At 41.3% G+C, this 25,369-nt stretch overlaps 1 protein-coding gene across 1 annotated transcript; it reads right to left on the bottom strand.

Moving 5' to 3' along the window:
• Positions 1-2,658: 2,658 nt before the first annotated feature.
• Positions 2,659-23,974, bottom strand: CCNC (cyclin C). The gene is made up of 12 exons (XM_086608163.1): positions 23,913-23,974; positions 23,110-23,216; positions 19,327-19,411; positions 19,014-19,083; positions 17,448-17,499; positions 14,660-14,715; positions 13,349-13,384; positions 8,830-8,921; positions 8,112-8,179; positions 7,738-7,817; positions 4,946-5,064; positions 2,659-4,281 (listed from the first exon to the last, which is right to left on the bottom strand). Exons 1-12 carry the CDS (start codon positions 23,942-23,944, stop codon positions 4,227-4,229), a joined length of 852 nt encoding a protein of 283 aa, XP_086464289.1. The 5' UTR covers positions 23,945-23,974; the 3' UTR covers positions 2,659-4,226.
• Positions 23,975-25,369: the final 1,395 nt, after the last annotated feature.

Below are 25,369 nucleotides of genomic sequence, written 5' to 3'. Positions count from 1 at the left end.
CTAAGCACTACTTCATGTGTAGCTAGAGTTTTAAAATATTTGCTTTGTTATCAAAGGGTACAAGTAGAGTACAAATTTTTAGGTTTGTACTATGTGATCATAAGGCCAAAACTTCACTACTGATCAGAAAATACAAAGGGAAACTGACCTGATGCTAGAATACTTGCTGTTCAAAATGTTATGTGATTCCTTATTTTAAAAGCATATCCATTTTTATACGCAGATCTGCTTCTGAGCACAAAATGCTATAGCATTCAGTCAACAACTTCTGTTCCCTCAGCAGCTCAGTATCAAGTAAGAACTTGCCTATATTTGAAGTTATTATTACAGAGATGTAATCATTTTAGGCTGGAAAATTTGAAGTGTCCAAGGAAGATACTAAACTCCCTTCCTTCTTGTATGTACGTTAATTTGCATGTCTTAAACTTTAAAAAAACAAACCAACCCATCCTATCCCCACCTATAAATTTCCATAGTCGTAATTTTAAGGATTTTTTTGTTTGTTTTTTTAATGCTATTGACAGCTCAGGGGAACTAGCAAAGGTGAATTGCCTTGGCACCTAAAAAAATTTAAGTCCTAGGACAGAAGTTCAGGACTCTGCAGGCTGGAAAAAGGAATTAAAATTTCTGTTTCTCCTCTAATCAGTATAGCAGGCAATGTGCACTTATCCTACAGCTCTTCCGTTCTGACAGTGCAGCCTGTATGGTGAGAAGTGCAATTCTCACTATCTTACTCCTGAAAGGTCTTTTTCAGACTGGATCAGGAGTAGTAACAGATGCCAATAGTTTTGTTTGATTTAGCCAAATCTTACGATCTACTATTTTGCCTGTTTAACATGACCTAAGCTGTCAGTTTCACAATGCTCTGGGCCTATAGTCAAAGGGGCAACTGAAGCCCGTTGTTGGCTGTGTTGTGCCAGTCCTCACCAGGACTACTGATGCCTTTTGATCTAGATCATTAAGGCCAGCTTGTACAGAAAATTTGAGACACACTGAAAATATTTAGCTAAATGTGCAATTAATAATGCCTAGCCGTATTGACCAAGCCACCAAACTTCAGTATACAGATGAACAAAGCAAGGAGATCTAATCAACCAAACTTCATCACAATTTAGTAGTTAAGTGGCCAATGCTTCCTTTTGTAGCTATGTTAAAGCTGTTGGGAACATCTAAAACTACATAGCCACAAAAAATGAAGAACAAACAATTATATTGGGTCACAACAAGATCTGTCTAGCTCAGTATTTTCTGTTTGGCAACAACTAGTAATGAACACCTGAGGAAAAGCATAAAACAGGATAGGTCCAGAGAGATGCAATCCCCAGATTATTCTCATTTACAACTTAGGGTGCTTTGATACTTCCTTCAGGCTTTGCAAGTCTTGGTGTACTTGGGTATTTGTAAATTTTCAACACAAACTCACAGCAGGCTGCACTGGGTTTAACAATGCATTGTGAGGAGAAGTCTTTCCCTCTACTGCTTCTCAACTTGCCTTGTACTGTTTTCATTGGATGGTCTTCTTCTGTCACAAGTGATGAACAGTTGTCACATCATCAGTCTTCACACCACTCATAAATTTTCTAGACATCTGCTATCTTTTCTGAGCTGAAGAGTTGTGGATTTAATTTCTTTTTTTAATAGGAAAGCCACTGTATACCTCTTTTTTTATTTTCATTAGTTTTTATTAGGCTTGGTAGATTTAGTGTTATGAGTCTTGGTAGTTTTTTGCAAGGTGTTTCTCAAACTATTTGTAGCTTGTCAAAGTTAAGGATCTTTTCTGTTCCTGCCTCAGTATCTTCTTTATGTGGATTTAACTGGCTTTTCTTTCAAATGGTGCTTTTTTAATTAAATAACTTGTCTGATCAGTTCAGTTTGCTTCCTCTTAGATTTTTCCTTGAGTCTTTTTGGCACAGGTGGCCCGTGTTTGCTTTGACACTCTGCTGTCACCTCTGACCATGTCATCTGTGACGACTTGCAGCTGCTACTTCTTTTAATGAAATACCTCATTTTTATGCATTTCTCTCCTTTGAAATGAAGCACAGTAAAGGTGTTTGTTTTTTTCTGCCTGGTTGGTAGCAAAGCTGTTGAATTCACATTATGCTCCATTTCCTGTTGTTCCAATTGACATCTTTCTTTTTACAATCGTCATCACTGAATGCAGTTACCTTGACTGCACTTTATTGCTTTTCACTGTTTACACTGGAATCGGAGCTCCTAAAACTATCCTCACCTCCCTAGTAGAGAAATCACTTAAGATACTTCTATTTACTATCAAGAAGTGCCTGGTATTTTAGCTCTGAGGTTTGGGTCACATAGGCAATTTAGGTGTGAAGTAAAATCTGGAAAGGCTCTTGAGCAGCAAGAAAACTTTGAATCACTCCAGCCAGAATCCTTCATTAATTAATAGTGTGAAAGCCCTAATTTCAAAACATTAGCTTTCTTAGCAGATTACATGGTATATGCGAGAAGCCGGATGTTTACCTGAAGAACAGTTCCTGTTTAAGAACTCCACAGTGGTCAAGTTGCATTGATTTATTTCTACTCCCCAAGTCCACGTTACAAATAGCACATTTTAGACTTCAAGAAACAAAGGCAAATAGCCAAAATCCACTTCATCAATCAAGTGTCTAAAAAAGGTATGGATCAAATGGCAACAAAAGTAGCAAAGACCGAAATGTATATATTTTCTTTCTGGCCAAAGTGGTCGGGGCTTGTTTACCTAATGTTTTCCGAAAATAACCTGAACAGAAATAAATGCTAGTAGCCTACTGGGCTACATACAAACACACTTCTGTTTCACTGAATGACCAGCCAATTACAAAGACAGATATTTGCAAAACCAGGGGTTTTTTTAAGGGGCCAGGTTTTTTTAACCCAAGACACATCATAGAGGAAGGGTTTTCAAGAACTTCCCTCCAATATTTCAGACAAGTGAAATGTGTTGCTTTAGGAAGAAAAAATAGAGAACAATGTTACTGCACTTTAGTTTACAGTTCAGTTTTTGTACTTGGGCAAGTCTGCATGATCCTTCAAAATGAAGTTGTACAGAACTTAATTAGAAACAAAGTTATCTAAAAATCGAATGATTCGATTTAGGCCAATTCCTGACTTCAGTGGGACATCTGCCTGAGTAAGGAACGCAGGATATGGCCTTCTGTTTCAAGGAATCTCATTTTCTCCAGCACATAGTTAACCAAGGAATCCCATTTCAGTTATTCTAAAGAGTTGCTCCTAACATCACAATTAAAATTAGCCAGTATGAAGCTCACCGAAAGCTTGATCCTCTTAAATAAACTCTCTAATGAACCACACAAATACACACTAACAATGAAGGCAGACTAACAGTGTATACCTTTTGTACAAAAAAAAATCCTCCATAAAGAATAGCAATCATATCCAGATTTGTACTTGATTGTGAAATATTCCAATTGTACTATACAGTACGTTTACTTGCAAAAAAAAAATCATAATATGTTGGTTTTTTTTAATTCCTAACACTTGAAACGTCTAAGAAAACTGCAGAATCACTATATATATTGCACTTCTCTGGTAAGCCGGGCTACTATGCTTCATGGCAAAAACATCCAAGTACATCTACTGAGTAAAACAGCGTTTTTCCAATTCAAAAACGGAACTGAATTTCTTTCCCACAGCTTTCATTAAAACTGTAACAATATTCTTTGCAGGCTCTCCTAGGCTTTGTTTCTGAAGGATTGCCGTGTTACTTGTTACAGAATCCATATTTATTTTTTAAAAAAAATCAACAAAACTCAAGGTAATGAAGAGATTTAACACACAGTGCACCGTCTTCCTTCAGTCACAAACAAAATGAAGACAACACAAGTCATTAATACAGTTACACTTAGGCTTCGGGTTACTGTTGCTTTAAAAATAGTTCACTTCAATGGCAAGTTACAGTATTCTCCAAGCAAACAGAACCAATAATGAACTCTTTGTTTTGAGTGGATAGTGTTAATCTTTTGCAGCTTGGTTTAACGTCAGATTCCTTACATTGAAAAAGATCTTCGTACATTTGCTCCAGCGTCAGAGAAAATGATGCAGTTTTAAAGAAAAAGCTTTCAAAATGCTTGACACAAACAAGCTATTTATTCTTCAAGTTCTTTGTCAAAGATGTTACTAAAACCTTCTGTCCATTTCATGAACACAGGAAAGATCCCAGGATGTCTTGATTCAAAGTGGTCCATAAAGAATTTCTTTGGAATGTCTTAAGACTGGCTATAACTAGAGTTCTGGCTACCATTTGGACCCTGTTCTCCTTCACTGTTTGGAAGAAAAAAACAAAAACATGTGTCTTCAAAAAGAAGCATCGTATTACATTTTTGTCTTTTTTTTTTTTTAATTAAAAAATACGGTATTCTGAAAGTAGTAAAAACCTTTTGAAGGAAAATACTTCAACGTACACGCAAATAGGTTAAGATATTCTGCTCAGTTTCATAAAAAATGCAAAGGTTATTCTCAGCATGCATAAATAACTTCAGCGTATTTATTTGAATAATAATTTCAATGTATCCCCATGCAGCTGCCTGCTGAAACTACTTCTGAAGTCGACATTTCAAAGTTCACATTACACAAACATGCACAGGAATTTGCATGTGCAGATTCCCAACAGTGATATTTAATCACGGTAATTAAAATACGACATCAAGCAGGCCCACTTCCAACGAACCAGGCCCAGCCACGGCGCCTCACACCGCCGTTCCTTCCATGTGCTGAGCTGTATTGATCACATTCTAACCACGTTAACGTTCTCCATAAAACAACGCACGTTCCGCTTCTCGCTCGCTCCCGAACAATCAGACTGGCTATTTATAATAAAAGTCTCCACTGTAAAAACACACGCTATCCCTCAAACGGAACATTTACTCATGCTTAAGATAGTAGCCCAGTTTTTCCATATGAAAGGTGGATTAAGGAGGTACAGTACCTGTTTGGAGGTGGTTTTGGTTTAGGCATTTTACTAAGAATAGTAGCCATCTCTTTCCTCTCATCAAAGTTCTTCCACTGCTCATACAGCTTCAGAATAACCCTGATTATTTCTAAAATCTGATTAAAAAGAAAAGAGATCCTGAGGTCAGACAGAATAGCGATTTTATCTTTGTCATAGTCAGTTTAAGTGTGTAATTAATTAAACATGCCCCAAACTGAAACTCAGCAGCACAATTTTCATATTATAAAACAGAGCTGTCTCACATTTAATCTGGTCTGGCAATCAACCATTTCTATAATTAGGGTTTTTTTATTTAATTGTGAATGGAAGCCCGAAGAGAACACTTTCCCTCCCATTCAACTGTATATACACCACTTCTGCCCTGGAAGCCGAACAGCTTTTTATTTATTTATTTGCTTATACTTGTGCCACTGGGAAAATACAGACTCCCGGTAGCAGGACTGCAGCTAGATGACCATGGATAAGAAATACAGTAACTGATGATTATCAATGTTCTATACACATCAGAGGCACAGTGTAGGGGAAAAAAAAAAAGAGCCCCAAACAACAAAACATTGGTCTGAATGCCTTCCCTCCAAGAAATAAAGAACCAAGGAGTATCTAAATGCTTCTTATTATATTCTCATTATTGCTATTCTTATTATACAAATATAATATTCTTATTATATACATATAATATATTCTTATTATATACATATAATTATATACATATTCTTATTATATACATATAATTATATACATATAATAAGAATGTAGAACTCTCATATACCACTTCTGGAAGCATAAGCAGACTCTAACAGTTTAAAGGTTTTCTATCTACTGCACCTCAGCTACCTTCATTTCCTATTAAATTTCTGTCCTAATATCCTATACAAAAGGTGGATAATGCTTGGTTTATAAATTGTTTCACCATTCACTAAATTAATAAAGTAGACTTCTCTTTTAATAAATGGACTTTGATTAGAAGTCTAGAACAATCTGTATCCTTGAAACAAAAGGCATAGTTGGCTAAGAGATCCACGGTGTTAGTGTGAAAAATCAAGCTTAAATTGTATTGCTGGTATGAGAACAAGGACACTTGAACACTCAAACATCTTCAGTATCAAGCTCGTGGTAACGTTATCTGTCAAATACAGGCTGGTTCTCCTGTGCTGCCCATTTATTGTCACTCTGCTTTTGCATGCATGACAGCATAATAAACAGAGCTCTTGATTCACCATAGCATCCACACTGTGCTTAAATCTGAAGGTGAATCCTGGAACACAAATACGATGCCAGGATATCATCAGTGGGACAAAGGGCAATAACGAGAGCACAGAGGGCAATGGTATGTCTCATTAAATATACTATTTAATTCCAGATACTCAGTTTCAAAAAAGACAGACTGAAAAATATGTGCAGAGTTAAATAGCATGACAAGGGGAATGAGTACTAGTTTGGCTTGCTTGCTTGAGCTAAACAAAGGTTAAAAAAGTCAACCTAAAAAGTAAAAGAACTAGTGAAGCTGAAGAACATTATTGGTATGAGAACAACCGCACCTTAGAATCTGATAAATTTATGAAGGGGATTATTGGACATGGAATATGCAACAGAAGGGAACTCATCTGAGTGATCTCAGTGTCCCCCTGTTTAACACTCACTGAAGTCATAGCCCTAGTTTCACTGGGACAGAATCAATTTTCTGTTCAGAAAAGCTACCCTTCTAAAGTAAGCTGCATTTTAAGAAAACTGCAGCACCAGATTCCGTGAGAACAAAGTTGCTAAGACACTTTGTTTTCGTTTGTAGCCAGCTGTGATATGCAGGTATCCATAGTGATCAAAGACTTTCCAGCTTGTTTTTGCTAGTGACCCAGGTGTCCAAGAATTAGAAGGGGAAGGGGCATATTCCATACCCTGTAATGTCACGCCTACTATAACAGGAAAGTCTGTTGGGGACGGTCTCTCTTTCTCAATGGTCGCTGTCCCTGGAAGGTCTCGTCCATCATTCTGCTCCCAATGCCTACTCTGTCTCTCTTCTGGGATTGCAGTTTCGGGATTTTCCTGCTCTGAGACCGCCAGCCAGGAATGGGCTGGACATTGGTCAAGGGTTGGCGAGCAACTGCACTGTATATCACCTGTCTGCATATATTATTATTATCACTATTATTTTCCATTTGATTTCATTTCAATTATTAGATAGTTCTATCTCAGCCCACGGGTCCTCTTTCCTTTTCCCAGTTCCCCTCCTTGAGTGGGCAGGGGTCATTGGGTAACAGCTGGATATTGTTTAGCCCCAGATATGTGCTAAACGTAGACACCTGGTCATCCTGAAAGCATCAAGAATGCTTTACAATCTGCTATACTGCTTACATCTATAGAGAAAATAAGAACAGTATGTAGGCATGATGCTGAAAGGTGAATCAGAAAGTCACATGCACTAGAATTTAAAAGTCAAATTCGTGCTGGCAATATTGAATGACAAAACACACTGGGAATTCTTTTTCTGGCAAAGAATATTGGTTTTATATTTCTATCTGAAAAATGGCAACACCAGCAACACTTTGCCGCTATGCAATGGTTCTGTCTTGCCTTTCAGAGCAGAGTGGTAACTGAATGACCTGACATTGTCTCCCTCCCCAACAGATCTACCTAATTTCAACAGCACCTAACATATGACCACTGAATGAAGTTCAAATCAGTACTGCAGACATGCAAGACAGTAGTTTTAAAACCATGACCACCATTTCTGCTTAGTTTGTAACAGGTGGTAGGAGGAAAAAACAGAGTACCTTTTCCATATCAACAGATAGCTCAGCAAACCACTGCCTTGCATCCTTCTGCTGGACAACACAGGCCACGTGTAGGCAAGCTGCAAAGATCAGGTGACACAGATACTGAAGGAAGATCTACTCTCGATACAGTTAGAAACATTCTTACTTTTTGTAAATCAGATAAAACACTATGCAGTTCAACAGAGAAAACTCCAGATTAGTTATCTGATTTTTTCTTTAAGACTTGTTAAATTGCAAGCTCCACTGTCAGTGCTGTATGAAACGCAAACTGAAGCATCTTATGACAGCACTGTAAAGAACACTTGTCGATAGGACAGTGCTCGGAATACATCCATTGAAACACGACAAGACACATTACTTGTGTTACTTACCTAGAGCTATCATAAAAGGAGGGTACAGCAGACAAAGATCAGTTCTATATGTGTCATTCACTATCCTCCTGTGCAAAAAAGAACTTGTAAGCATCATCCTATTCACCTTTAGACTATATGACTTTAAAAACTGCTGTCAGTTTATAAATATTTTGCCAGTTGCCCAGACGGCAGAAGCAGTGAGGCTGCAGGGCAAAACAGCAAGGGAAGAAATCTCTTCCCTCGTAAAAATTCTTAGAGCCTTTGATGCATACCATGAAATAATTATCCCTGTTTCACAAATAAGTAAGGGCGAGCATAAAAGTAGTATTTTCACTGTCTTTCTGTATTTGAGAAACAGTTCAAGAATAAGAGTTCTGCTAACATAGCTAAAAAACCCTATATACTGCTTCTACCTCCTATTACAAGATACAATAAAAAGCCAACATTGACAGACAAAGATTACCTCTACTCAGTCACCGTTCCGTAGTGTAAAAAAAAATGTGCAATTAGAGTTAGCTTAAAAACAAAAATTAGATCACTACAAAGTAAAATCGTTACAGGGTTAAAGACAGAACAAGCTAAGTCAGGGACATGTACCTGCACAGGTTAACTAGGGCACCCTTTGTATTCAAATACGGCTAAGCCTGCTTTGACTTAATCACCTTTGAAGCATAACTGTTAAATACTTGCTTTCTTGATGAAAGGAGGCACTTCTGTTACCCATTGTCTTCCTTACCATGCGAGAGGTAGCAGCATGTCTTCTTGGCCCATATCTTGCACATATTGGAGCAAAGGTCTATAAGGATGATATACTATCAAACAGCAGTCCTAGGAAAAATGTCAACAGGATAAAAGTTAGATTACAATGCAGAATGTGTTGTCAGTTCACATTAAAAACATTTGGTTTACAAGTCAATTACTGATTTTTTATTTTTTTTTAAGTAGCATTCTAACACCTAACCCTGCTCTAATGAGGGCAGTGCTCTCTCTAGAATACCGTTACATTGCATGGTTGCCAGTCTGTCAATGTCCTTCCCCTAAGAGACAGAAAAAGCCACATCTGCAGCACACTGAAACCTCATTTGCTTACAAACCCGTAATTCCCACTTGGAAATACAAAACACTGCCAGAAAACAGTCTGTCACTAAATACCATACATGGAAAGCACGTCAAAATAATGGACACTGGTTTGGAAAGAAAGACAGAAAAAAGGACGGAAAGACGGAAAGACAAAGACGGGGGAAAAAAAGACGGGGGAAAAAAAGACGGGGGAAAAAAAAGACGGGGAAAAAAAAGACGGGGAAAAAAAAGACGGGGGAAAAAAAAGACGGGGAAAAAAAAGACGGGGAAAAAAAAGACGGGGAAAAAAAAGACGGGGAAAAAAAAGACGGGGAAAAAAAAGACGGGGAAAAAAAAGACGGGGAAAAAAAAGACGGGGAAAAAAAAGACGGGGAAAAAAAAGACGGAGGAAAGACGGAGGAAAGAAAGACGGAGGAAAGACAGACGGAGGAAAGACAGACGGAGGAAAGACAGACGGAGGAAAGACAGACGGAGGAAAGACAGACGGAGGAAAGACAGACGGAGGAAAGACAGACGGAGGAAAGACAGACGGAGGAAAGACAGACGGAGGAAGACAGACGGAGGAAAGACAGACGGAGGAAAGACAGACGGAGGAAAGACAGACGGAGGAAAGACAGACGGAGGAAAGACAGACGGAGGAAAGACAGACGGAGGAAAGAAAGACGGAGGAAAGAAAGACGGAGGAAAGAAAGACGGAGGAAAGAAAGACGGAGGAAAGAAAGACGGAGGAAAGAAAGACGGAGGAAAGAAAGACGGAGGAAAGAAAGACGGAGGAAAGAAAGACGGAGGAAAGAAAGACGGAGGAAAGAAAGACGGAGGAAAGAAAGACGGAGGAAAGAAAGACGGAGGAAAGAAAGACGGAGGAAAGAAAGACGGAGGAAAGAAGACGGAGGAAAGAAAGACGGAGGAAAGAAAGACGGAGGAAAGAAAGACGGAGGAAAGAAAGACGGAGGAAAGAAAGACGGAGGAAAGAAAGACGGAGGAAAGAAAGACGGAGGAAAGAAAGACGGAGGAAAGAAAGACGGAGGAAAGAAAGACGGAGGAAAGAAAGACGGAGGAAAGAAAGACGGAGGAAAGAAAGACGGAGGAAAGAAAGACGGAGGAAAGAAAGACGGAGGAAAGAAAGACGGAGGAAAGAAAGACGGAGGAAAGAAAGACGGAGGAAAGAAAGACGGAGGAAAGAAAGACGGAGGAAAGAAAGACGGAGGAAAGAAAGACGGAGGAAAGAAAGACGGAGGAAAGAAAGACGGAGGAAAGAAAGACGGAGGAAAGAAAGACGGAGGAAAGAAAGACGGAGGAAAGAAAGACGGAGGAAAGAAAGACGGAGGAAAGAAAGACGGAGGAAAGAAAGACGGAGGAAAGAAAGACGGAGGAAAGAAAGACGGAGGAAAGAAAGACGGAGGAAAGAAAGACGGAGGAAAGAAAGACGGAGGAAAGACAGACGGAGGAAAGACAGACGGAGGAAAGACAGACGGAGGAAAGACAGACGGAGGAAAGACAGACGGAGGAAAGACAGACGGAGGAAAGACAGACGGAGGAAAGACAGACGGAGGAAAGACAGACGGAGGAAAGACAGACGGAGGAAAGACAGACGGAGGAAAGACAGACGGAGGAAAGACAGACGGAGGAAAGACAGACGGAGGAAAGACAGACGGAGGAAAGACGGAGGAAAGACGGAGGAAAGACGGAGGAAAGACGGAGGAAAGACAGACGGAGGAAAGACAGACGGAGGAAAGAAAGACGGAGGAAAGAAAGACGGAGGAAAGAAAGACGGAGGAAAGAAAGACGGAGGAAAGAAAGACGGAGGAAAGAAAGACGGAGGAAAGACAGACGGAGGAAAGACAGACGGAGGAAAGACAGACGGAGGAAAGACAGACGGAGGAAAGACAGACGGAGGAAAGACAGACGGAGGAAAGACAGACGGAGGAAAGACAGACGGAGGAAAGACAGACGGAGGAAAGACAGACGGAGGAAAGACAGACGGAGGAAAGACAGACGGAGGAAAGACAGACGGAGGAAAGACAGACGGAGGAAAGACAGACGGAGAAAGCAGACGGAGGAAAGACGGAGGAAAGACAGACGGAGGAAAGACAGACGGAGGAAAGACAGACGGAGGAAAGACAGACGGAGGAAAGACAGACGGAGGAAAGACAGACGGAGGAAAGACAGACGGAGGAAAGACAGACGGAGGAAAGACAGACGGAGGAAGACAGACGGAGGAAAGACAGACGGAGGAAAGACAGACGGAGGAAAGACAGACGGAGGAAAGACAGACGGAGGAAAGACAGACGGAGGAAAGACAGACGGAGGAAAGACAGACGGAGGAAAGACAGACGGAGGAAAGACAGACGGAGGAAAGACAGACGGAGGAAAGACAGACGGAGGAAAGACGGAGGAAAGACGGAGGAAAGACGGAGGAAAGACGGAGGAAAGACGGAGGAAAGACGGAGGAAAGACGGAGGAAAGACGGAGGAAAGACGGAGGAAAGACGGAGGAAAGACGGAGGAAAGACGGAGGAAAGACGGAGGAAAGACGGAGGAAAGACGGAGGAAAGACAGAGGAAAGACAGAGGAAAGACGGAGGAAAGACGGAGGAAAGACGGAGGAAAGACGGAGGAAAGACGGAAAACAGACGGAAAACAGACGGAAAACAGACGGAAAACAGACGGAAAACAGACGGAAAACAGACGGAAAACAGACGGAAAACAGACGGAAAACAGACGGAAAAAAGACGGAAAAAAGACGGAAAGACGGAAAAAAGACGGAAAGACGGAAAAAAGACGGAAAGATGGATGAAAAAAATCCACTGGTCTCAAGTCTCCTCTTTTCAGCCCCAGGTTGGTATAAACAAGAAGGAATAACCCTCTCACTGAAAAGCAGCCAGCTGCATGGATACTACAGGGCAAAGCCATATTAAGTTACGTGTGCTGAACCCTGAAGTGAGAGAGAGTTATTATACATATTATATATTGCACAGTGTACTGGAAAAATAATTTAATTCCCAAAACGTTAACTTCTTGTAAATGCAGTTACTTGTGATAAAACGCCTGTACACAAAACTCAAGAGTTACTGCCAGAGTATAGCAGAGGTATCAAGGGCTAAATCTAAACAGAATATCTAAAAAGGGATTATAACAACTGCAGGCACAAACAAAAACTTTGATCCGACCTCCTCTGTGTCCTCTTCCCAAAACATATCCTTTCTCAGTTGCTGCCCAACTCACTAGGCTCCTCCCTGGCTTCTCTCTCCTCTTCTCTGCACTTGAGCAGAACTACTCTAGTACAGCGAGCTCGGTGTCTAACCCATCCAAGTCCAACCAATATGCAGAAATTAGGCACCACTTTCCCTAAGACCCCTAAAATCCCTAAGAAGCCTGGGCTGCATCCTTTCAGCTGCCTGAGAAAACAGCAATGGGATAGCAATCCTTACAAAAAGCAGGTACAGCTCCTTTCTTTGAAAGCATCTAGAAGAAAATGTCACGTTGCACTTCTTTCATCCAACAGCCTAATGGTTACAGCACCAGCTCAGAAAACAGGAGGCCCAGGATTCAAACCCACATTTCACTTCTTAGAAGATTACTCTAATTATCAGGTAATAGACTAGCCTGAGTGGGATACTACCCACACCTTCTGCTGAAGCTGGAACATGTATGTACAGCTCCAGATTCTTCCAGGCAAGAAGACGACAGAATAGAAAGAATACAACTCCTTATGCTCTTGGCTGGCCATTCATATGGGGAAATAAGGACACTGACATCCTAGTCTTAATATACAGTTACCTTTCTTTTAAAAACAGAAGCAGTTCTGGAAACAGAACTTAGGCTTTACCCTCCCCAACAGTGCTCTAACCACTAGGATGCAGAGCCACACACACTCCTCCTGTCCCCACCGCTCCAGCAATCTGCCCTGTTTCTGTTGAGAAGTCCAGCTTCAACACAAGGAGATGAGAACGCCCTCACTCAGCCTAGATGACAGCACAGTAATGACGGCATTCTGCTGAAAATGTAAATGTTAGACCTGCGTGGACATCATTCTAAAATTGGAGTGGGGGAAAAAAAAAAGACAGCATAATGCGTATTTCATAGCACAAAATTTAAAATATTCTTCATCAATAAAAAGGAAACTGAAGAAACAGTTAAAAAAAAAAAAAGCAAACCACAAAAAAAAACCACCTACCATTAATTCTAAGAGATAGAATTCACATTCTAGTATCTGCAAAGAAGTAAAATCACAGTTAAACAACAGCATGCTTCAGGCAGCAGAAAGAATTAACTGGGATCCAGTTTAACATCATGAATGCACAGGAATTCTCAACACATATTTCCAACAGTCCTAAATGCATTTCATCTGAAACTACAAAACCAAACAAAAATCAAACTATTATTAGCCATTGCCTTACCACCATCATAACTTAACTCCAGTTAGAATAACAATGCCTTTACACATTTTGGATCGAGTTTTCTTTGAAAGACTATTTCACTGGCAGTACTCGTCTGATTTGTTTCAACACCTGGCAGGAGCAAATTCTTCCCAGTGTATAAGCACTTAACAGCAATAGAGAAGGCCTTTTGTAGAATTAGAGCCCCTTCATCAGGCCACTAACATGCCAAACAGCCTTTTAAAGTATTTTCAGATTTAATTTCATATGAAATATTCTGTCCAGTTGTAGCAATTAAATCAGCTCTCATTTTCCATAGAGATAGTGACATATGAGTGATATCAAGGAAAAGACGCGACTACTTTTGCTACAGGAAAGCAGTTCTCTGAAAAACATTTCCATTTGCCTTTCTCTGTAAATTAGTAGCGCAGTTTTATTGCAAGGTCTTAGATATTTTATATCATTTGGCTTTCTAGATCACGTGAAAAGCAAACCAACAAAAAAGTATTATTTGTCACAGTCAATTTAAAAATAATTAGCTCTGTTTAACTTTCGAAATACTACAGCACAGGTCAAAATGGGTTTCAAGAAGAAATACAAAATTTCTCAGCGTTGGGACTGAGAACGGCTTGAAAACCACTGGTACACCTAAATTTTAAATAATAAATTCTTTTTCAAAAGCCATTACATTTTACAGGCAAAAATACACTGCTTTCTGTAAGCCAACTGCTCCTGTGTGCAAGCTTGGAAGCATGCCAGGTGCAAGGGCTATTTACCTTCCCTGGAGCAATGTATTTGTAAACAAGAACATTCAAAAAAAGCTTAATCTCTTTTATCATCATACTACATAAACATTACTATTTCAGTCACCCAGACTCATCGCTTCTCTTTATGGCATTCCTATCAACAATTTAAAGAAAGGAGGTTATATAAGATTTATTACTTTTAAAAGTAACTGGCCCAATAATCTATCCAAAATTAATCATAAGCAACCTGACAAAAAGTATGAAAATATTTCTTTCTTAGAATTTAAAAGACAGAATTTCCTGCTAACAATTATTTGTCTTTTCATTTATTTGATCAAGTTGTATTTTGAACAGCATACTTACATGGTTCATCCTATAAGGAAACTCCTTCGGAAAGGCATACGAAAACCTAGTTTTCACTACAGTAAAGAGAAATCAGTATGTTAAAAATTATGTGATACTTTTACTTTTTTCCCTTTCTATTATTTCATCTGCACATAGCCCTTCAAATCCATTTGGCAGCACAATTACTTCCAGCACAAAAAGGTTTGTGTTTGAAAGAGAAAAGTTAAATGTTAAGATTTAAGACTCTGAAAGGGAAAGAAAAATACATTTGAAACCCAGATTTGCACAGGTACTCAGCCAGACACTTGTCTGCTGCTTTGAGCACCACTAAATCTTCTGGTTAACTACCAACTAGCTTATGGGCACCTAACTTTCCACAAGTTATCTTTCACAGAGCTATCTACCTACTGATGTCATTCCAAATCTGGTGATCTCTTCAGGATCTCAGTTCCATCAGTAAATACAAATGGAATTTTCACATGGGATTTTTTACATAGGCTTGATCCTTCAACACCCAAGATTTTAAATCATGTCATTAAGTCTTAGGTAAGCAAGACTGAGGGAGCTCAGCCAAAAGATATTTTATGTCCACCATGTAAAGATTCTGGATACACAAAAAACAGAGTCAAATTCAAAGCAAGAAGCCAAATCACCACACTACAGATAAATGTCCTAGGCACTGCATTATCAGACATTTCAAGAGTGTTTCTCTCCTTGAGAGAGACACCTAAGGATCAAGACACTTGCCTCCAAGAGAATGTTCAAATATATCCTCAGTTTTCCAGCTTATGAGGATCTCCGATTTAGATACTGAGCAAAGAAAAACTTAAGTACACTTGAAGATGTGGATTTGAGATTTTTCTAAGTGAAACATTTAAAAATCTATTTTAAGTCCCTGTCCTCCAAGGAAAACAGGTAAAATTTAACATCCTGGAAGCAGACAATATTCCTTATATTAATGGCTGTTCAGGAGGGCCTGTTGTGATAGGACAAGGGGTAATGGTTTTAAAATAGAGGGAGGTAGATTCAGATTGGATATTAGGAAAAAATTTTTTACCATGAGAGTTGTAGAACACTGGAACAGGTTGCCCAGAGAGGTGGTGGATGCTCCATCCCTGGAGACGTTCAAGGCCCGGTTGGATGAGGCCCTGAGCAACCTGATCTAGTTGGTGATATCCCTGTTCCTTGCAGGGGGGTTGGACTAGATGACCTTTGAAGGTCCCTTCCAGCCCTAACCATTCTATGATTCTATGATTCTATGAAGGTAGGGAAACAAAGTATTTTTCCCACAAAGCAAGCTCCATATGGAGCTGTCCTTTCAGCAAGCTCTGGAAACAGCAAAAAGCTTTTGAAGAGGTTGCCAGAAACCAATCTGAGATTATCTTCCTTGCAAAAGAAGCACATTTTCCTAACTTCATGGTTCTACCTAAGTAAATCAAGCAAACTTTTTCAACTGACCACTACTACACTAGTCATCTCTCTTGTTAGCTTTCTTTTACTTGTCTCGCCTCATCTTTTTTCCTCTTTTGTATGAAGACCTACAAAAAAATGGCTGTGTGCTACTGAAGCAACTCTGGTAAAGGAAGACCAGGCAGAATGAAAGACACAAACACTAGGAGAGAGTCTGTTGCTTCTTGCCTCCATTTCCTCCAAATGCACAGCACTTATCAGGGCAGGTAGGGCTTCCAGGTCTGAAGGAAGAACTGTGGAGGAAATCTTCTGAGGGATGCTGAGAATTGGGGTTTTCCGAAACAACACAACTCAAGATGAGAAGTCCAAGTAAAGCCAGCTACTGCATATTTACCAAAGTCCATCTAACTTTCTCACTGATGCATCAAAACTGTCACACAGATCTGTGCTTTGAGATGCTACTGATGTAAAAATAGCTACTCTTAATGCTAAATGCAGTACTGGTCTCGGTCATGCTGGCACTGAAGATGCGTGTCAGTTCCTGGTGGTGGAACTGTCATACGGCCAGCGCCATGGACTGATACACTTACTGCATGTGGGGGCTACAGCTGCAGCCAGTCACCTGTCCCCTCAACGGCTAGGAGGGATTTTGAAAGCGCTGACCTACATTTTGAAGAGCACAGCCAGGAATTCTCTACTGAAAGCAGCTGGACCTTCTGGGTCAAATTATAGCATTCAGTTAAGGAAGCCATCCCTTTAAGACCTTGATGGATGAGATGCAAGCTACAGGAACTGGGAAATATAAGGCAAGTGGGAAAGATAGAGAACTCAGTAACTACAGTGTGATTTTATTGCATTTATTTGTGAACAATATAAGGTTATAAAGTGTATTTTTAGAAATAAATATCATGTGCCAAGACTAACTTTACAATGGGGGAAAAAAGGATTTTAAAAAATTAGAAGGTATACAGTCTACCAAAAATTCTGAAAACAGAGACATTTGTGGAGCCATATCTTTTATAAAAAAGATCAAGAAAAGCCCAAGGTTTCCAATTCTATCTTTGAGTAGTTCATAATTCAATTTACTACTTGAGACTGTTTATAAACCTCAACAGCTTAATGTTATTACTTTCTTTTAATTTATGCTTAGCCCAAGTTCCAACCAGAATCAACCAAAACTAATACCGAAAGGACCCTTCTGTTTCTCTATTTAGAAATAGAAGTTATTTATTCTAAACGGCTTTAACTAGCTCCTAGCAGTCAACACACAAGCCCTCCCATGACTTGATAAAAAGCTACCTTTTAAAAATAAGCAAACAAAAAAACTACAAAGAAAACGTCTGATCTCCCTATAAAGATACCTAACTACAATACAATGAAAATCACCAATACTTACATACAGAAGTAGCAGCAGAAATCAACCTTGTATTTGAAACAACACCAAATTCCTGAAGAAGAAGAATGGTAAATGAGGTGAACCACCTGAAATATCATATAGTCACATTGTTATCAAATTAAAATAACAGCTTCTTACTAAACTGGGCTTCTTTATGCAGTATTTTTTTTTTTCCCCCACCCCTTTTTCTTTCCATTTTTTTGTCTTAAGGTGAACGGGGTAAACTCTTAGGTAAAGAGTTTTTTCATTTATTAGTTAGTTTGTTGTTTGAGTTGTGAGGTATCGTAAACATTTATGAAAGGTACTAAAGCCACAAAAGCTCAGTTGGTTAACACTCTAAATATAAAATAGGTAAGAGGGATTCAAGAAGGTATGTTGTTTTTCCTTAACCCACTTGGAAAGAAAATTGCCTTTAGAAACTTATCATTAACTACCTTTTTTTATTATGTTTCCATGAAGCCTTAGCTCCTCTGCTGAGACAGTCAGCAAGCTGAAAATTTTCTGTATACAGTGTTCTTTCAGAGAAGTGCATAGCTGAATCATTACTGCTATAGCTGCCCTCTAAAGCTGCAGAAGCTTTAGCGTAAGGAAGGCTGCACAGACTTCTAGTATTTGTTCTAAAATATGAGATACATCTGTACATACACACTCTATGTCTGCACTTTCTTAAAGGCTTAATTAATAGGCTGATTAAGAAACACTCTCTCCAATACTCTTCGTCTTTCTCCTTTCCTTCATCTCTTCCAAACACTGAAAGGTATCACAGTATTTGTACAGACATAGTATCACATGTAGACACTGGTTTAGCAGGACTGCTTCTACCATCCACTAGGTATTTGAGTTCCTCCTGTAAAATTCATCAGTGCTGACATATTACAAATTTGCCAATTTTATTTTTTTCCCATTACGCAGACACTTCTCAAACAGCTCAAAAACTTCTTGCATTACAGAGGACTAAAAGCAGAGCGCAGCTGATGCCAACTCTTGGCCACATTCAAAGTGGACTTCTAATGGTGGAGACACGGAGCCTTCTCACCACTATCCCTAATGGGTCAGTTCCTTATGATAATTTCTCAAAGACAGTGAATGAGCTACAACATACTTTTAATTCAAGTAATGAAAGTGTGGTCAACTCTGAGGATCCCTAACTATATGAAAGGGAAAAGAATAATTATGAAAAAATTTCAAATTACGTTTTAAAGTTTGAGAAAACATAAAGAAGGAAAAACACACCAGAAAGGAGACACTGCACAATTGAAGATATAGGGAATGTAAATATGTAAACACTGTATCGCAGTGAAACAGCCATTTAAAATACTCTTTCCAATTCTGAGAGGCCCTTCAGGGTTAGTAATTTAGACAAAATTGTGAAAGATCAAATACTACATAACATGTTTGAAGGCCTTCTCTGTCTCCTTTTCTTAAATGCTATACAAATCTATACAAAAAAGAGAAGGTTTCAACCCCCAAAGAATGAAGAATGACAAAAAAATTTAAAAGTCCTAAACGTTTTCTTTCTCTCATACATCACATAATTTTACATTAAAAAATTGTAATACTTCATACCTCTACTTTGGATGCCAAAAACACACACGTAGGAGCCATTAATACTGGATCTATACTTTTTAGGGAATATCTGAAATGTTATAACAAAATTATAATATGTTGTTTCATACACGTAGAACGATTAATCTATTAAGAGCACCACACTTCCTTTTGAAAAAGCAAAGCTTAAGTTAACTTTATTAGCATAAAAGCTTTACACCATCCAGAAAACAAAAGTGGCACTGTTTTTAATACAGAACTGCATTTTAAAAGGGTTACCAAAATGTGCCTAGCAAATGTTTTATTCTTGTACCATCGTAGTAAACAGTCCTACCTGGCATAGAATCTCTTGAAGTAGACTGTAGCAGTGGCAATAACTTGTTGTCTTAATTTAAGATGTTCACCTAAAGCCTGGATAACTTAATCAAAAAGAAGAAAAAAAGCTTGAGTTTTTACACAACTTGACACCAAATAGCAAAGATCTCAAAGCCTGATTGGTGCTGGGGACTCTAAAGAGGAGCAGCACAGTCTTCTCCCTCAGTTCAGATATGTTCTTCTGGTGAGACAACATGTTGCTGTAAACCTACAGACCTGCAGGTGAAGAAGCAGCACTGCATCCTGAAGCTCGTGGACACCTTCAAAAAGGGAAAGGTAACTTGACTTCATTGTGTACAAAGTGAGTATGACCTTTAAGAAGATGACAACACAAATCTCAGAAGACTAAAGCTTGGATATTCCATTTTAGAGCAAAACAAATGCAAACACTTAAAATGTAAGTCTGTGCCTTTTCCGTGCCATGCAAAATGGATGGGTTTTTTCTCAAACAACTAAAGCTGCCAACACGAACATGGTCATTAAATTTGGTAGAGGCAGCAGGTGTTAAAAAAATGACATATTTAGTCTAGGGAGGGGTGGGAGACCAGAGGATGCAGTCAGCTGCTCCATCACGGTGGTCCTCTGCCAGTTGGCCAAGAAACAACCCTGGTGTCATCTGTGCAGGTAGCTCTTGTTTGCCCTCCCAGGCAAAGGAAAGGTGCCAAGCAAATTAGACGCATCGAGCTGGGATTAAGAGCAGGGGTTGGATACAGAGAATGGCACAGTGAAACATAAGGTTGTTACTTGTTATTTTTCCCATACTTCTTCGCGGCCAGTATTCTGAGCAATGCTTGGCTGTGTTAAGACTTCCTCTTCTTTTTTTCCTCCCTCACCAGAAATGTCCAAAATAACAATTTAAAATACAATTAAGTATATATTTAAAACATGTACAGCAAGATCAAGACAGTGACCACTGATGAGAAAGGCAAAGCAATTCTGTTATCAGCAAATCACTAAATTCTTAGTCTCTACTTAAGCACACAAGTCCAGACTTTTCCCCCATGCTCTTATCCCATATCCCTCGGGAATAGTCAGGATACACCCTACTCTCACTTTTAATAAGCATCACAGCATTTTAACACATGCACATATCAAGGATGTTGTTGGCTAGAAAAGGGCTGAACATAAGAGAAAAGTATAAAACCACACTGAACTGCACCGATGATTGACAACTATTTCCCCCCCCTCCCCCCGAAGAAAAGGTAACTAATTTGTCACCCACTATGATTACTCAAAGCAACATTAAGTCCCTGTCCATGTCATATCACTCTTTTCCTAAAGAGAAGAATGCTAAATTGAGACTACCTTGTCAGTGACAGTACGTGACACTACCAGGAAGAGAGTTAAGCCCCATATGCAATGTCTGTACAAATACTAAAATATTTATCAGCACACCTTGGGAGGTTTGAAAGGGTTCTTCCCCTTTGATTTGACCATGGGGCTACAAAGCTGTCCTACTACTAGGGCATCAGAAAAATTCAAATATTAAGCTAAACAGAATTCTCTAAATATGTTTCTCTCTCCCATGGGATTTTCAGGAATGGTTCAGCCATCTGTTGTCAGAGAAAAATCAAGTGTGGTTTAGGGAAAAAAAATGGAAAAGAGCCTAGAGAGACTTAATGAAATGGAAGCTTGTATATGCTGGGAAAAAGTCCAATACTTGTAATTAATTTTTTAAATATTTTAAAAGAAACTATTGGATTATTTATTCCTTTATGTTGACAAAATAAGTGGTTTCTGTGATTTTTTTTTTAATAAAAATTGTTTTAAATCTTAATATCTTGAGTAGCCTGTAACAAAAACATTACAGCTTCTGCCCTAAACCAAAAAGGGAATTAATGCACTTTCCAACCAAAAACTCTATTAAGACTTGGTGATCCAAAGAGAGAAATCAACATCGATTTCCTTTTCCAAACTATTTTAGATGATGATAGTTTTCCTTTCCTACAGTATTAACACTCTGATGGTTGCGTACGGCCATACAATCAGTTGGTGATCTATTGCACTTCTTTTCCAATGAGGAGGCCACAGGAAACTGCCTCTCTCCAGGCAATTTTCTGGTTGCTTTAGGGAGCAACCACCTCCTGAGCAGACATGTGCTGATTGCGACAAGCCATGGCCAAGACTCATATCCCTACGAAGGTAATGCAGGAGGTGGGAGAGAAGAGGAGGCGGTTCTATGAACCCAAAGCAGGGTCCCTATTCAAAGGCAGGTGATGACACAACACATATCAACAACAAACTCTCCCTGAGCTCCCACCAGCACAGAGCAGCCCCTGACTGTCCTCCCCATAAAGATGCCTCTCTTTGCTACAGAAGTCGTGAAAGCCCAGCACCACTCTCTCCTCCGGGGTAGGCACAGTTTGTACGTGCACAAAGGAGACACTGTCAGAGCTGTTCTCCAGCTGCCACAGGTCACACACTGTACCTTCAGGGGAGGCATGGACTGCCAAGGAAAGGGAGCCTGAGAACCACAAACTGAAACTACCTTGTCTGCTTTGTAAATCTTTGCTCACTCAAGAAAAATACTGAATGAAACATTAAAAAAAGAATATTTCATCATTCAAATTAATACTAGTGAAAATTAGCATAGAAACACAGCTTTGGAAATACCAGTACCTCGTTTTCTCTTTTTGTGTTATGAAGCTATGACACTTTGTTTTAACCTCAAAGAATTTCAGGAATTGATCGAACAGGTAAACCACCACTAGCTTGATTTCCTGGTGCCATATAAGTGATAACATAGATGTATTCACAACAATCAGATCTGCAGCATACGCAATTATTATAAAAATAGCTAAGAGAGAAGCTGGGATAAGTATCTTTCACAGATATCATTCCAGCATTGACATAAGATCTTCCAGTGGCCTTGGGAAAGTCACTTGTCTGTCTCAGATCCGGACAGGTAGCTGAAAAAATAAGCCTTCTGTACTTTAAAGGACTGTTGTGAAAATTTAAAGAGCTTCCTGCAAACAAATTACTACTTAGCGACATCCTAGAGAGATTTTTTTTAAAACGCTGAACAATTTAACAGAAGGGAGTTTGAGTGTCTGCATAATCTGATATGCTTCAGTATGGCCATTCATATGGTTAAATGCTTTGCAGGATCAAATAAGCCTTAGATAACTTCACAGACAAGCTCCAAACTTGGAGCTCTCTCCTGTTCAGGGAGAACAGGCTGCCTGCCAACAGCTCTCAGAAACTTGTGGACAATTTGAGAGCCACCTGGTGCTGGGAAATCAGTCTCAAGGCACGAGACAGGCTGTGGTGCAGGTTTCCAAGAATATAACTGAACACAAGCAACAAGTTTCCAAGCTTTGCTGTTTAACAGGACTGCACAGGTCAGCTAAAATACTTACCACAGCCTAAGAGTCCAACAAAAGCCCAGTTTAATGCTTGACACTGAGCCTTTAATACGCTAGCTTAGCAGTTTCTGCTTGCTTCTCCTCCTTTTCTTTTTGGTAGGAACCTCTTCAAAATAAGAAAATGTAGTACGTTTTGTCCCATCGCAAGTTAAAATGTTATATATGCAACTAATTTGCCTGTAAGTTTTCCTAAAACTGTGTTAATACAATTAACAAATGACAACGTTATTGATCTTTCAGTTCGTTAAAACAGGTTTTGAAAGTACATGTCGTACCGCAATGAAAACATTACACTCTCTAAGCAATCCAAACTTGCATGTAGACATGGCAAATACCGTACAGATTTTGTGGCAGAAATAAAAACAAAACAGTTTTACCATTAGTAAAAAATATCTGTAGTTTCCAATATTCTTCTTCAGTCAGAAATTTCAAGTCCTTCTGGCGTTCCTTCAACAGATCTTGTTTATCCAAAATCCATTGTAAACTAAAGGGAGGGAAAACTATTTCAGCAACTCTTTGTCAACATTGTGCGGAGTGGCTCCTGCACAGACGAGGGACTGCAGGTCAGGGCTAGCGGGCTACCGACCTCCGACCAAACCACACACAACCTTCTCACGCAAACGTTCGCTGGGGCTTTCCAAGCCGGACACCTGGAAAAAGCCCCAACGAGCAGGGGCTGAGATCAGCCTTCACCCGCGCTGAACTGGACCGGCTGTGCAGCGCTCACGCACCGCCAGCTGCTGCCCAGGTTCGCGTTATATTTAGCGCCATCGCAGGCACCCACTGAGACCGCGACGCGCTCCGCCTCGGCTGCCCGACCGCCGCGGGTAAACATAGCACACCCCGGGGCGGCGCGGCCACGGACGCCGGGACGCGACTCCCCTCCCGCGGAGCCCAAACACTTCCAAAGCGACGGAGGAGCGAGGCCGGCGGGAGCCGGAGCGGCTCCGGCTGCTCCCGCACTCCAGCCCGGCTCCGCTCAGGACTCCGCGGGGAGCAGGCCCCGGCGCCGGCGGCCGCCGGGAGCCGCAGCCCAGCGCCGCGGCGCTGCCCACACCGCCGTCGGGCCTCCCAGCAGAGCCGCGCCCCGCGCCCCCCGGCCCGCCCCGGCAATGAATGGACAAAGCGCGGCGGCGGCCCGCGGCCCCTTCGCCCCCCGCCCCGCGGCTGCGGCACCCACTAGTGCGAGCTCTGCCAGAAGTTCCCGGCCATGGGGAGGAGAGGAGAGGAGAAGGGAGGAGGCGCCCGGGCCCGCGATGCCCCGGCCCCGCCGCGCCAGCGCCACCGCCCCCGCGCCGGCAGCAGGAAGGAGGCGGCAGCCGCCACCGCCCCGCACCCGCCGCCGCCGGCCGGCAACACGCGGCACTGCGAACCGTTCCCATGCGCGCCAGTTCCGCCAGTTCCGCCCGGCCCCGGCACGGCCCGCCGCGGCCAGCAGCGCTCCGGCGGCGCGTCCTGCCAGCCCCGGCACGGCCCGCCGCGGCACCGCCAGCCCCGGCACGGCCCGCCGCGGCACCGCCAGCCGCCGTGGCGGGGAGGCGCGGAGGCGGCGGGTGCGCAGGGCGGTCGCGGCACTGCCGCGGGTGGCGGGAGCCGCTCCGGGTCCCGCTGCCTTTGCGCGGCTGCCCTGCGCGGTGCTCCCTTCGCAGAGACACGGAGCGCGGTTTGGGCTGGAAGGGACCTTCAAAAACCATCCAGCCCAACCTCCTGCCATGTGCAGGGACACTTTTCACTACACCAGGTTGCTCAAAGCCCCGTTCAGCCTGGCCTTGAACACTTCCAATGATGGGGCATCCGCAACCTCTGGGCAACCCGTGCCAGTGTCTCACCGCCCGCACTGTAATAAATTTCCTCGTCATGTCCAATCTAAACCTGCCCTCTTTCAGTGTAAACAGCCACTGCTGCCTAAAGTTGATACCAGTCTCCTCCCAGTAAGTCTGGTCCCAATGTGAACCCCAGACTAGTAGTCCCAATAGGACTACTTCCTTGTCTTGTGCTGACCTTACCTAAATTTCCTTTTACTTTACCCATTCCCAAGGTTTCAGGGCTCAACTTGCTCTGTACTGGAATTCTCCTCAGTGGAGAGAGCTGCTGGAGGTTTTGTTTGTTGGGTTTTTTTCAAGTTTAATAGGAAGAACCTGTTAAATCCTCTGCAGCTTTCTTTTCATGGTCCTTTTCCACTGAAAAGTCCTTGGAGTCTCACGTCCAACCACAAACATCAACTTGCTATCAGCATTCTTCTCAGAGTGAGCCTCTGAGTAAAACCAAAACACGGAGCTCTTCTAGCTGCTAAAAAGAAGAGCTAACCCGGTCCCAGCTAAAACCAGGACACTTGGTTACCTCTAATGAGGACCCTGCTGTGGTAGAACCTAGATTGAGAGGTTATTTCCTTCTCCATCCAAAGATATATATGTGGTCTTATACCTGGATGAGTGTGTGTACTTATACGTCCTGCAAGCCCAATTTTAAGGGCTGAATGTGGGCAGGAAGGGGAAGGCTGCCTGGACACAAGATGGACAGATAGACAGCAGCTGGCAACAGCTGTGGGACAGCTGCAGCCTTCAAGGCCTCCCCATTCCACCATAAACCCAGGCTGGGGTTCAGAGCCATCTCTATGCCCACAAAAGTCAGCAGTGT

This window comes from Tauraco erythrolophus, chromosome 2 (genome assembly GCF_009769465.1).
Source record: "Tauraco erythrolophus isolate bTauEry1 chromosome 2, bTauEry1.pri, whole genome shotgun sequence".
Classification (NCBI taxonomy): Eukaryota; Metazoa; Chordata; class Aves; order Musophagiformes; family Musophagidae; genus Tauraco; species Tauraco erythrolophus.
The sequence above is the reverse complement of the archived record's forward strand: the minus strand, read 5'-3'. Positions and strand labels throughout refer to the sequence as shown.